This window comes from Sapajus apella, unplaced genomic scaffold, assembly GCF_009761245.1.
Source record: "Sapajus apella isolate SASKATOON/1434 unplaced genomic scaffold, GSC_monkey_1.0 scaffold14, whole genome shotgun sequence".
NCBI classification, from domain to species: domain Eukaryota; kingdom Metazoa; phylum Chordata; class Mammalia; order Primates; family Cebidae; genus Sapajus; species Sapajus apella.
In genome coordinates this window covers 12,324,011-12,339,020 of record NW_022436954.1, presented here as the reverse complement: position 1 = coordinate 12,339,020, position 15,010 = coordinate 12,324,011, and the positions used below count along the sequence as shown (strand labels likewise).

The window sequence follows — 15,010 nt, the reverse complement described above, 5'->3', positions numbered from 1 at the left end:
AAAAAAAAAAAAAAAAAAAAAAAAAAAAAAACACTTTTTTTAAAAATAAAATAAAATACCAAGGAATACACTTAACAAGAAATATGTAAGAATTCTATGATAAAAAAACCATTGGCAGACATAAAGGAAAATCCACATATCCAATTAAACAATAGGCAAAGGACCTGAATAGATGTTTATCCAAAGAAGAAATAAAAATGGTCAAAAGGTATATGAAAAGGTATTCAACACCATTAATCATCAGGGAAATGCAAATGAAACTATTATGAGATACCACTTCCAAACAGATGGCTATTCTCAAAAAGTCAAAAGGTGGCAAATGTTGGCCAGGGTATGGACAAAAAAGAACTCTTATACACTGTTTGTGGGAATGGAGACTGTTACAGCCATTACAGAAAACAGTATGGAGGTTTCTAAAGGAATTGAAAATAGAAATACCACATGACACAGGAATCCTTCTTCTGGGCATACACAAATTAAATGAAATTACCACTTCGTAAAGATCTTCACTCTTAAGTTCATTGCAGCACTATTCACTATAGCTAAGAGGTAGAAACAATTAAGTGTCCATCAGTGGATGGACATCCATAGAATAAAGAAATTGTGAAATATGCACACACACACACATACACACACACACAATAGAATATCATTCAGACTTAAAAAAAAAAGGAGACCCTGTTATTTGTCATAGCACTGATGAATCTGAAGGACATTATACAAGTGAAATAATAAAGAAAAATATTCCATGATCTCACTTATAGGTGGAATCTTTTTTTTAAAAAAAAGATCAAATATGTAGAGGTAATGGTGATGAGGGGCAGGAAAGGGGGTGAAAATGGGGACATGTAGGTTAGAGGATATGAAGCAGCAGATATGTAAGATAAGCCTAGAGATCTAATGTACACCATAAGAACTATAGGTAATAAAATTGCATTGGATTTAGTATTCCTGCTAAACTAGTAAATTTTGCCTGTTCTTACCACAGAAACAAACAAAAATGTGTAACTATGTAAGATAATAAATATGTCAATTTACCTCACTATAGTAACCATTTTACTAACTATTCATATCCCATAAAATCATATTGTACTCCTCAAAGATGCACAATAAAATACATATTTTAGAAAAGGCCTACATAAATGAAGATAAATATTATAACGTCAGTTTCCCCTAATTAAATTGTAGATTAAATGTAATTCAAATAAAAATTCTGATAGAATTATTCAAGCTAATTAATAAGGTGATGTTAAAATTTATGGGATAGAACTCTCAAGACAATTCTGAAAAAAAAAGGAGGGGATGTGTGGTGGCTCACACCTTGGTCCCCGCACTTTGGGAGGTCCAGGTGAGAAGATTACCTGGGATCTGAAGTTCAAGAACATCCTGGGAAACATGAAAGAGACCTGGTCTCTATAAAAATTAAAAGTTTTAAAGAAAAAAAAAAACAGGAGGGAAGACTTGTCTTGATAGATGTGTCTTATAGAATAACAATAATTAAATTTGTATGATGCTGGTAAAAAAAAAAAAAAATAGATAGGGCTGGGTGCAATGGTTCACACCTGTGATTCCTTTAGGAAGCTAAGGCAGGAGGACTGCTTGAGCCCAGGAGTTTGAGACTAGCCTGGGCAACATAGGGAGACCCTGTCTCTACAAAAATTACAAAGTCAGCCAGATGTGGTGGCATATCCCTGTCATCTCAGCTACTCAGGAGGCTGGGGCAGGAGGACCACTTTGGCCCAAAAGGCCAAGGCTGCAGTGGGTTGTGATCACACTATTGCATGCCAGCCTAGACAACAGAAAAAGAATGAGACCTTGTCAAAAAAAGAAAAGAAAAGAGGAGAAGGGAAGGGAGAGGACAGGAGGGGAGGGGAGAGGAAGGGAGAGGAGGGGAGAGGGAAAGGGGGTGGGGTGGGGAGGGCAGAAGAGGGGAAGGGGGTGGGGAGGGGAGGGCAGGAGAGGGGAGAGGAAAAGGGAGAGGGGAGGAAGGAAGAAGGAAAGGGAAGGGAGGGAGGGAGGAAGGGAGAGAAGGAGGGAGGGAGAGAAGAAGGGAGGAAGGGAAGGAAGGGAGGGAAGGGAAAGGAGGGAGGGAAGGGAGGGAAGAAAGGGAGGGAAGGAAGGGAGGGAAGGAAGGAAAGGAGGGAGGGAAGGAGGGAGGGAGGGAAAAGAAAAGGGAAGAGAAAAAGAAAAAGAAAAAACAAACAGGTCAAAGGAGAAGATTAGAAAACCCAGAAACAGGCTCCTGCATCTATAAGAACTTCATATATGATCAATGTGGCATTTCAAATCATCCAAAACAGACTATTTGACTCAATGAATAATAACCTATTTAGGAAAAAATAAATATGGATCCCCAACACACCACATACATGAATAAATTTGAGACACATTAAAGATAGATATAAATATTCTTAAACATAAGATAATAGAAAAATGAAAAATATATTTTACAATTGGGGGTAATGAAGGCTTTCCTAAGATGGACATAAAATTCTGAAGTGACATCAAAAATGAAAAATATATTGACACAGCTAAACTCACAAAACTTACATATAAATATTTAAAATATAATATTCAAGTCTTTAAAGAAATCTATAAATAATTAAAAAACAGAAACCTGAGCTAAGGATTCTTTTAAAAAGCAGGTTTCAGAAAAAGAAACTAAAATGTTTATTACTATATAAAAACACCCTTGACCTTATTAATCTTTAAATTTGCAATTTAAAGCAATGATATACCAATATTTACCTATTAGTCAAAATTTTAAAAGAGGGATAATATGAAGTGTTGGCAAAATATGAATTTTATATATATATACATATACACACACACACACACACACATATGTGTGTGTATATATATATATATCTATATCATAGGTAGTTATGTAAATTTATAAAAACCTTTGCAAGGCAGTATCTATCAATATTTCAGATGCATATACCATTTGATTCAGTCATTTTGCTACTAAGAAAATATCCTACAGAGAAATTGGACATATATATATATATAAATATATGTGCAAGGACGTTTATTGGGGTACAGTTTCTATGAGCAAATTGGAAATAAACCAATGGAGCTAAACTAAAATAAATTATGATTCATCCATTATATAGAATAACATGCAACTGCTAAGCAGACATAGATTTATGTGAACGAAGAAAGACTTCCAACATTTGGTGTTAATATAAAAATGAAAAGCCCAGAAAATATAAAAACCATACTGCCAGCCCAGTGCAGCCACTCATGCCAATAATCCTAGCAGGTCAGGAGGCTGAGGTAGGAGGACTGCTTGAGCCCAGGAGTCCAAGACCAGCCTGGGCAACATAGGGATACTCCATCTCTGTGAAAAACTTAAAATTTAGCTGGGTATGGGGGCACCTGCCTGTGGTCCCAGCTATTTGAGTGACTGAGATGAGAAGACAGCTTGAGCCCAGGAGGTCAAGGCTGCAGCGAACAGAGATAACGCCACTACACTCCATCCTGGGAAACAGGGAGAGACCCTCTCTCAAAATTTGAGAAAGAAAAGAAAAATATATACTTCCATTTATGTAAATTTATAAGCACATGTACATAAGTGTAAATATGCACACACTTAAGTCTGTAAGGAGAACGAACTAACAGCACTTACCTGTGGAACTGGTAGAGAGTTGGTGAGAGGAAAGACTCTAAGTGGGGTGGTCTCGCTTTTCACCCTATCTATATATTTCCAAATTCTTTTCTTTTTATGCTCACGAATTTATGAAATAATTTTGTATCTTAATTTATATTTTTAAAACAAAACAAAACATAGGTCATCTATACTAGGAAAATAGCTCACACACATGGCCAAGAGATAAGTTGGTGGAGGTGGCAGATGAGACATCAGTATTGCAATTCACCTATATATCTCAGTTATTATACACACACACTAACATATAATGGTTCTATAAACAACCTTCAATAAATTACGCAGAGTCACAATGTAGAGGTTTCTATTTAAAATTGTTTTAAAGTATAAAATTAATACATGTTAAGTGTAGAAAATTTAAAAACTACAGAGAAATATAAAGAAAAAATTTAAAACACACATAATCTCCTTTTTAGGAGGCAATTATTCTGGACATTTTGGCTGATACCATTATGCTTAACTATGATTGTGTGTAATTTTAGAAAACTAAAATTATAATTTTTTCCTACTCTTACACATATAGCTTTCTGTCTTCTGCAACCATAATAGATAGAATTTATTGAATGTCTGTTTACACTATGCCTGACCCTCCATACAGAGCTTTATGCATGTCCTCTTTAAGTCTTTTATAATAACAACCTTAAGAGGTAGGTATTTTCACCTCCAAATGAAAAAACTAGGGCTTAGAGAAGTTCAAAACTTTTTTGTACATAATACAGTTGGCAAGTAACAAAGAGTTTAGGCCTGCAAACTGCTAAGTTTGTGCTGTATTAATGAATTATCTGCCAAAAGAATGTTTAAAGGCTATATGGTATTCAAATATATAATATACTATATAATTTGCTAAACCAATAATTTATTGCTGGCCATCTAGATTGTTTTCTAACCTTTCCTATTATAATCGATACTGCTAAACAAGTATTTGCACCCATGTTTGATCATTTACATAGAGTAAATTTTAAAAAGTGAAATCACTGGGCCAAAAGGTACAAAAAGGTAACTGACTATGAAATCATGTTTGGAATCAACATTAATTAAGAGAGCATAGCTAACAACCCACCAAACCAAAACTCTGCCTCACAACCACTCAAACATTTTTATCTCTCTCTCTTTCTCTTTCTCTCATCTGCACAAAAATACAAAGCCATAAATAAAAGTAAATATTCTGTCTTTCACTAAATATATTTTCAAAATTGAAAGCATACATTTACTACTTATCTTTATGTATTTACCAGCCAGGAAAAAGGTAGAAGAAAAGTGGAAACTTTTCTCTCTTGAGAACACTGTCTATTGGATACGACATGTCTCACGTTGACTTATTTTTGATCATTTAACAACAGGCCCTCTACTAGATACAAGATTTTTTATTTTAATCTGAGAGCAAACATGGTCAAGTATGCAAGTAATTGATTTAATCCATCTTGGAGGTTTCCAATAAGGTACAGTGGAGTTTTTTCTCACAGCTCGATCAGTCATAATCCCTTAGTAACTGCCACCACAGACAAATGCCTTGGGAATACAAAAGGCAGCAGGACTGTGAACACATTCTGCTGTCCTACGCCCAAATATAGAATAAATTCAGTTTCTTATCAGGGCTTGTATATTTCTAAAAACCTTCCCATCTTACAGTTGGGGCAAATTTGTGCTTATTCAAAGAATTCCCACTGGTTTTTAACTAAAGTCCTAGTGCAGTGTAGAAAGGGAAATAGATCATTGTTATAATACTCCAATAGTTATTTAGTCAACAATATAAAATTCTAGATAAGAAATGACAGACCTTGAAGAGTTAATGATTATTAATTAAAGTGCTTACTTCAGGAAATGTTCCTGAAAAGAGAAGAACCTTTGATTTGTTCCCTGACCTTCTGAAGATAGTCAAGATGCCTGGCTATGTCATCAGCAGCAACTTACTTCAGTGCTCAGAGATTTCAGTGATACGAACCACGAAAGATGCATCTAAAAGAATCCAGACTTAAGTAAGGAGCTTCATCGTGCTGCTGTTTTTTCCTTACTTAATTATCTGTTATATTTTTATGACTTGTTCCTCTCTATTATTACTAGAATTATTTTTGTTCTTGTAAAAGATAAATTTATAAATTATTGCTCATGTTGCTATTGATATATAACTATACTAGAAATGTTATTCCAATGTTATATTCACAGCTAGTATTGAAAATACTTTCAAGGTAGGTTAAAAGCAATGTTTAGTTCATTTAAGCAAGCCAGAGTAAACAGCAGAAATGGAATGCAGGAATCTAACTTTTATGTCTAATATTCTATTTGCATGCTAGCCTTCCCAGCTCAGAGTTATACCAATCTCAGGGATGTGCATCCATCTACTGCATATTTACTAGGTCACCTGGATTTTATGTCACTCTCCCTCAGAGGCATTTAGTAACGGGGAGTACATCAAAATCCAGTCAGGAAAACATGAACTACATGAGTACACAGAAAGAATTTAGTCCAGAAACCTGATTACACAGGTGAGGGAGAACTAAGAAGCAAAGCAGAAGACACTGAGTAACCCAGAAGTCACTACTACCCCTAAGCCACAGGGGCTAAGAAAACAGGAAAAGTTACCAGAGCTAGGGGCCCAAGTCAACAGGCGGAAGCTGAAACCACAGCAGACCTGTTGTGCTCCAGCTGAAGCCATAAAGAAGATAAAGCTGCTGACAGAGATTCTGTGGAAACAGAGCGCCTTAGGGGGAAATGCCCTGGATTTCACTGCTTTTTACCCTGAAGTCTCTCCACAGTGCCCCCCCCCCCCATTGGTTGAAGACAATGAGGACTAACTGATCCTGGAGCCTGGAAAACCCAAGGATCAGCTCCCCTAGAACATAAAGCAAGAGAAAAAGGAGGAAATGATGGAAAATAAGCCAGAGAGGCCCATACTATGAAGAAGAGGGTGTCAGTAAGTTAGTATTGGTGTGTCATCAATTAATCAGTGCCAGATATACAGGCTGTTGGTTGGGCTAGGTTTCATGTTATATGTTCATGCATTCACTTGCATTTCTATTGGAGTCTTGGTTTCCTAGATTTAAGAAACCAAATATTTACTGAGAACCTATTGGGTGCCAGCCACTGTTTTGTTGTTGTTTTGCTTTGTTTTTATTTTTTCATTGGGGTTTCAGGGACTGGGAAAGGACTAGGATGAATTCTCACGTGGCAACATCCTTGGAACTAGAATAAACTGGCCATATGTATTGCCTCACTTTCACCAAAGTAAAAAGTATCCTTAAGAGGGAAGTTTTAAGAAAACTTCTTGTAGCACAGTTCTTATTGACTACAATGCTGAAACCAAATAAGGTGTGGTCTAGTACTCTTTCCCAAGCATGAATCTTTACTATCTATATTTTATGCTCTTTAATCTGTTTTCCAAAAAGTTGTCTGATGTTAAAGATTACAAGCTATAACCAAGGAGAGAATAACTAAATTGGCCTTTTTATTTTTTCAGATTGCCAATTCTGCTTTAGCCAGGAGAAATGACTTAGTAAGTCTGTTTCAATATGTAATTTCTCATAAAAGGAAATCCCTCCACCCACTACATAAATCTTGAGCCAATATTGAGAGAAAAAGTAAATACTCATCAGTTGGCTATGAGACTCACTAGCTTAGTTTAACCCTCATCCCAGCTCTGACATTGCTAGAATCTTGTTGAAGTTTCCTCAGGTGTGTTTTCTTTTTCAGGAAACTGGAGCATAACATCTGGACTAGCTTGGACAAAACATCTGTGTTGATTCTGGGAGTATTTACACTTTTTTAGGTGGTAATGGACATAGCATGGCCCACCAGCCTAGACAACCCCTCCAGATGCCAGGCAACTTGAGAAGTTGTCAAGTCAGCTTCGCAGAGTTGTACCTATGTTCAAAGACTATGGAAAGAGGAGGGTGATATAGGAGTTCTAATAATAAACACTTGCAAAGCAATTTATCACCCAAACAAAGATTGATAACAATTATCTATTAATTTTAATTTTCAAAAGCATTTAATAGAAAAAAAAAATACCTGTAGACATTGAGCTCCCCGATATTGGTAGTATACACGAGCTGCGCCTAAGACATATAAGAGACAAGAGAAGAGTAAAGAATAAATTTTTGTTATCAGAATGTTGAGGCTTAATGATACCCACAATTAACAGATGTTTGTAGCTTTTAAAGGGGACTAACGAGTGGCATATCTCTGAGCTCTTCTTTCACAAGCCAGAGGAATTATCAGCCATCCCACAAAGAAAAGCCAAATTCTAAACAGAGTAGTTGGCATGTGAATAAATACTGGCAGCCCTTTCTTGCTAAAAACCACTGAAATAGAGAAATTGATCCTCCTTAGATAAGAACCATAAAACAAATAAAATGGGTCAGAGCTATCCCCCTTTAACTAAACCGGATGGTGCCTAGGGGGAGACTATAATGTTATTAAACTTGACATATGAAAACAAATTTAACATGTGAATCTAAAAGGTTGTTGGCCAGCAATTTATTTATTTATTGAACAAATATTTATTGAGAGCCTGTCATATGCCAGGGCTGTGGATGTAGCAGCCAAAAAGCAAACAATCAGATAAAAACTGTAAGCCCTGGAGCTTACATTCTGGTGGTGTGAAACAGATAACAAACAAATTAATATGTAAAATTAATCTTTTGGATAGAAGATGGGATGTAGGGGAGAGACAGCAATTATAAATATACTGATCAGGGAAGGGCTCACTGAGAAGAGGACGCTTGAGCAAGGACTTGCATAGGAGGCAAGGAAAGAAAGCAAATACTTGGGGTCACATGATCCAGGTGAAAAAGCCAGAAGGGAAAGCACCTGGAACATTTGTGGGACCACAAGGAGGACAGTGTGGCCTGAGCAGAGTGAACCAGGGAGACAGGGACAGCAAGTAAAGGGGCCAGATCATGTAGATGGGTTGGCCATATCACCAAATGTTCAGCCTGGGATATTTTTTAGAATGAAAAGTTGTTCCAAAAATAATTCATATTATATCATTTTTAAAACATGTGTTTATTGACCCAAATTTGGTCTTATTATATTGGTGGACCTATAAGGTAATTCTATTCAAAATTTATTTTCAAAATTAAAATTTCCTAAAATATCTTAAAGTGACGCAAAGTTGTGAACATTCAAATATCTTTAAGAAAATATTGGCCAGGCACGGTGGCTCACACCTGTACTCCCAGAACTTTGGGAGGCCAAGGCAGGCCAATCGTTTGAGGTCTGGAGAGTTTAAGACCAGCCTGACCAACATGGTGAAACCCTATCTCTACTAAAATTACAAAAAAATTTGCTGGGCGTGGTGGTGAGTGCCTGTAGTCCCTATTACTCAGGAGGCTGAGACAGGAGAATCACTTGAACCCAGGAGGTGAAGGTTGCAGTGAGCTGAGATCATGCCACTGCACTCCAGCCTGGGCAACAGAGTGAGATTCCATCTCAAAAAAAAAAATAATAATATATATATATATAATCTGAACATTTTTTAATGGCACAGACAATTATTCTTAACATGCATTCAAATACCTTAATTTGTTATTTAGACAGTATTGTCTCTAGCATTGGGATGTGGACATTTTTCGGGAACATATGCTTTCTTTTTTTTTTTTTTTTTTTTTTTTAACTGTTCTTATTTTTATAAAACTGCAATTATTTGAAAAGCTTCATTTTACAGTTAATATAACTGAAATTGTAGACAATTTTAGTTGATGCTTCTCTGTAGACTGTGATGTTTTTAACAGAGAACACACTTTCTCTCCAGATACTGATTAACCTGTTAAGTTCTGCTAAATGAAGAATCTTCTCATTTTTTATATTAAAATATGTAAATATTTCAGGCCAACATCATCATAGGGGCTGTTTTTCTGCCTTCATTCAGAGGATCTTTCTTCAGTAATTTTCTTATAAGATAAAACTTTCAAATTGTCTATATCTGTGATTTTTTTTTAACATTTTGCCAAATCTAGATATTGCAAAATCATAGACTTTCAAAATTTTTCTCCATTTTGGTGAAGAATAAAAATTTATCCAATTAAAATCAGAAGTCAAAATACATCAAAGTTAAGATTTTTTGAAGCATAATCATCAAATTAGATAATTAAACCATATTAGCTTTCATCTTTTGATTTATTCAATTCCTCCTTGGCTTTTGTAGGGAGAAATTTGAGCTGCTTCTTTTGCATCCCTTCTTTTATATAACTGTAACTTGGTAAAAGCTGAATTTTCATGCTACATTCATTGAATAATATCGATTAAAAATTTCCAATTGGTCTTGAACATAATGCAATCTAAATTTGGGTTGCTTTACAAAGTGGTTTTTCAAAGGCTCAAGCATTCCCAAAATCCAACTGATGACATGCAACACAGACAGGAATATATATATAGCGATTCTGAAATGTTTCCTTGTGTGGTAGTGTTCAATATCAGCTTCTGTCACAAAAGTTTTGTAGATCAATTACTTATATAATCTGTGTGTGTGTGTGTACGTATTTATTTATATCTATAAATTTTGACAATTTCAGTTTCTGTTTTGACTGACAAAATACTGCAGCTTGTTTGGATGTAGTCACAAATTTTGTGTGGATTGCAACCAATTCCAAGTATATTTCTGCTCCATAACTTGTTAACCTGGTAAGAACATTTTTACTACAATGCTGTGCTCTATTAACATTTGTATTCATATTCTCACAACAAAAACAATAGTTTATCTTCAATGTTGAGCTTTTCAACTAAATTTACAGTGGCATTAACAATGTCAGATGTTTCACTTTTTGACTAGGAAATAAATTTTCACATATCTTATTTGGATCCTTTGAATTAGATAAAAAATAAAATTGAAACATTTCAGAATTAATACATTTTCGAATTGAGACCTTTAATGACACTAACTTAAAAAACATTATTTGAAGGTTTTCAAAGGGAAAACGCTCATTAATTATGATCAGTTTACTTATAAGCACAAGAAAACTTGGAATTGAAAATGAGCAAAGCTAATTTATGAGTAATTTGATCCTAATAGGTGTGCTTCACAATGACATGTACACAGGCCTTCTGCAGCTGCGTGTTGAAGTCATTTTAAGGCATATTCTTCTTAAATTATTAACTTTAGAAATAGATGCCAAAGATTCTTCACCATGTTTGTAGCTTCTGGTTTTAAAAGGGACAGTGATCTCTCTACTTGCCTGCATGGTGCACGGTAAATATTGACAAATATTTTCTGCACGTTGCATATTCGTTATCAGGTTTCTCGAGTCAATTAAACATGTGGGTTTTGTTTCGTTTTTGTTTTGAACTAACTGCTGAAAGGGTTCACCATAAAATTAAAAAGGCATTATCATATAATAAAACAAATTGAGCTTTGTACATACAAATAATAACAAAACTGCTTTAATAAAGCAATTAGACTACACTATACTCTATGGCAAAATTGCTTAGCCTCTATTTCCTAAACATAATTTGTATGACATTAAGCTACAATTTCTCCCATTTTCTACTGACTCTGAGGAGGTTCCAAGCATCATCTCACAGGCCACCACCACACGGATCACGGGAGGGCATGAGTGTGGTTCACCAAGTGGCCAGCAGGGGGAAAAGCCTCAGAAATTTTTCTGCTACTACCTAAAGATCAGAAGTTAGTTCAACCATTGTAGAAGACAGTGTGGCGATTTCTCAAGGATCTAGAAATAGAAATTCCATTTGACTCAGCAATCCCACTATTGGGTATATACCCAAAAAACTATAAATCATTCTACTATAAAGACACATGCACACGTATGTTCGTTGCAGCCCTGTGTACAATAGCAAAGGCCTGGAACCAACCCAAATGCCCATCAATGATACACTGAAGAAAGAAAATGTGGTACATATACATTATGGAATACTACGCAGCCACAAAAAACGATGAGTTCGTGTCCTTTGTAGGGACTTGGATGAATCTGGAAACCATCATTCTCAGCAAATTGACCCAAGAACAGAAAGCCAAACACCGTGTGTTCTCACTCATGGGTGGGTGTTGAACAACGAGAACACATGGACTCAGGGAGAAGAGCATCACACACAGGGGACAGTTGAGGGGGGTAGGGGGGAGACAGTGGGGGGTGGGGAGGGAGGGGAAGGTGGGGAGGGATAACATGGGGAGAAATGCCAGATATAGAATGCACCTAAAGTAGAATAAATAAATTTTAAAAAAGAGAAGAGTTAGCTATCTTTGACTACTTGTGCTTGAGCTCTTTGCTTTAACAGCCAGCACCCTTCATATAATTCTTGAAAAGTTGCCGCTAGCTAGGTTTTGTCTGCATGGAATCAAGAAAAAAGACAAGTTATCATTAGCCATCTTTTGTATTTAGCCATAATAAAGTCAGAGCTTGGCTGGGGGCAGTGGCTCATATCTGTAATCCTAGCACTTTGGGAGGCCGAGGCAGGCAAACTACCAGGTCAAGAGTTCAAGACCAGCCTAGTCAACATGGTGAAACCTTGTCTCTACTAAAAATACAAAAATTAGCTGGGCATGGTGGTGTATCCCTGTAGTCCCAGATACTCGGGAGGCTGAGTCAGTAGAATCATTTGAACCTGGGAGGCAGAAGTTGCAGTGAGCCAAGATCATGCCACTGCACTCCATCCTGGGTGGGAAAGAGAGACTCCTTCTCAAAAGAAAAAAAAAAAAAAACTCTGTTCATGGAATATGTGTTTTGTACACTGATGAGACCACAGAAGAAGCTGGAGGGAGGTCTGTTAAGCCATACTGTCTTACTCTAATGCAAATACTGATAAGAAAACTTCAAATAAAATTGAAAATATGGGTAAAAGGTTAAAGTTAGTAAGATACAACAACAACAACAACAAAGAATAAAAAAAGGTGACCCTGGCTGCTTGAGAATAGACTGCAGTGGGGAAAAGGGCAGGAGACCACTTAGGAGCCTACAGTTATAATCTAACACTGAGAATAAAGACAACAGTTCCCTAGTAGAGAGAGAAATTTGTATCCTTAAAACTGTACGTATCTGGAGGAAAGAACAGTTAGGGGGTAAACTACCCCTGAGCTCATATTTCAGGTCTGTGCTTCTGGTTATTTCATATAGTATACAATGATGAGTCAAAATATCATAGTACAAAATTACCAGTTATGAAGAGGATCTACTTAATTCATCTGACACTAATTCCATTCTTATCAAGCAGCCTTTTAATTATAATGTACATCCATGTGGACTTATCCATAGAAAGAGAATGCATATATGAGTAAATACTAACAGCTGTTTTACTCGACAGCTTTAACTGTAACCATAAATTAATAAATTTGATTTCTGGGTTTTGGTTTTTGTTTGTTTTTTGAGATGAGTTCTCATTCTGTCACCCAGGCTGGGGTGGAGTGGCGCAATCATAGCTCACTACGGCCTCAACCTCCTGGGCTCAAGTGATCTTCCTGCTTCAGCCACCTGAGTGGCGGGGACCACAGGCACGCGCCACCACACCCCACTAATTTTTAAATGTTTCATAGAGATGGGTGTCTCACCATGTGGCCCAGGCTAGTCTTAAATTCCTGGCCTCAAGTGATCCTCCTGCCTCAGCCTTCCAAAGGGCTGAAATTACAGGCCTAAGCTACTGTACTTGCCCTGGGTTTTTAAAAGTATATATCATCACTTGTCAGTTTGGTTAGTTTGAATTGGTTCCCTGGAGCTTCATAATCTCTGTGTAAACTAACACTTGAATTTCCTAATCTATTCAGCAGAAAATAAGACCTGGGAAGTGGTGAGCCTAAAAAGTCACCCTGAGAAGACTTGTCTAAGCTGCCACCTGGCCTTCCTCAGGTGATCTCTGGCTTGTGTACCATTCCAGTCAAACTGCAACATGCATATGTGATGCCCAAACAGTAACATCAGAATATCCCAAGTGAATCTGACAAAACTGTCTGTGACCATGCACTCATTAGAAAAAAATTAGGTCTCAAAACCTCATTCCTCTGTGATGATTTTCTCAATTCTCTTCCTCTTTCCAAAAACATCTTTAGATTAACACTGAGGCATTATTTTTCTGTTTCTTGGATATATGATTCTCCTTTCATAGCATTTTATGTGGGATACAATTAATTTTCAGAAATGCACTCAAACAACCATGTTTAAGGACTATAATAAATGAAAAGTTACCGGCAAGGGACTTGTGTTATCCTGAACAGAAAGGCTTTCTGAAGTATCATCAAGGTTACTCTCCTTTCTGGAATGCTGATCAGGGGGAAGAGAAGCTGGGTTGGAATATTCATCACTGTCCTGAAGGGTGGAGCGTTCCAGTTCCTCTAATAAAGCATCTACATCATAAGAAACAAGATAATCATAATAGAGAATATTTAAGTCTCTAGAATCATTTTCTCCTTAAATATCTTCACTGTGCCCACATTCATCTCCCTCTTTTCTTCAGTTATGCCTATTTTCAAATATTCCTTATTTCACTTCAGTAATGTGGTGAATTTTACCAAGAAATGTTTAATGCCTCCATAAATGTGTGGCTCGTTTCTTATTTTCTATGGTTGCATTCAATTTCATAGTCTTACTCTATAATTTGATGTTTTATACCACAAGTACTAATTTTCATCATGCATTTGGGGTAGATTGCCCACAAATATCCCTAATTAGAAAACAATAAATCTGGGCTGGGTGTAGTGGCTCATGCCTGTGATCCCAGCACTTTGGGAGGCCGAGTAGAGAAGATCCCTTGAACCTAGGAGTTTCAGACCAGGGCAACATAGCAAAACCCAGTCTGTACTAAAAATACAAAAAATAAGCCCAGAGCGGTGGCTCACGCCTGTGGTTCCAGCTACTCGGGAGGCTGAGGTGGGAGGATCACACCACTGTAATCCAGCAGCCTGGGCCACAGGAGTGATACCCTGTTTCCAAAAAAGAAAAAAAAAAAAAAAGAAAGAAATACTAAATGCTTTGTTCTATCAGAAAAATATAAGCAATTATATTACCATTTTTCAAAATATACCAGGGAAATAACACTTATGCTTAATCCTAATGATTTTTTTTTCTAACTCTTAACAATTATCCTGAGAACATGACAGAATTCACAAAACAAGGTATAAGTATTCTGTCTTTTAGAGTGTGGAGAGAAAAAAGGGTTGGGGAGAAAACTGAGATATTGCAAAATTAAGTAACCTGTTGCAATTCAAATAGTTGGGATTTGTTACTCTTGTAGTTTTGTGTTTGTTTGTTTGTTTGTTTGTATGGAAAAGTATTATACTAGTACCTGTCTGTTATAATGAAATAAATAATAATTAGTAAAAAATTAACACATGCCAGGCACTGTGCTCAGGAATTTACACATTTCATTTAATCAGCCTATCACTTTGAGGCAGGTGATATC

The 15,010-nt window shown here is 36.4% G+C and overlaps 1 protein-coding gene across 3 annotated transcripts in view; it reads right to left on the bottom strand.

The window, feature by feature from the left end:
- LPXN (leupaxin) overlaps positions 1-15,010 on the bottom strand; it is a 42,441-nt gene that overhangs the window by 20,676 nt on the left and 6,755 nt on the right. For 2 of the 3 annotated variants that reach the window (XM_032282124.1, XM_032282123.1), the window contains exon 2: positions 13,798-13,955. In XM_032282124.1, the coding sequence (XP_032138015.1) occupies positions 13,798-13,910 (113 nt within the window). In that variant the 5' untranslated portion in view covers positions 13,911-13,955. Of the gene's footprint in view, positions 1-7,675; positions 7,723-13,797; positions 13,956-15,010 lie in introns of all 3 variants that reach the window. The other variant, XM_032282122.1, reaches the window with a different exon arrangement.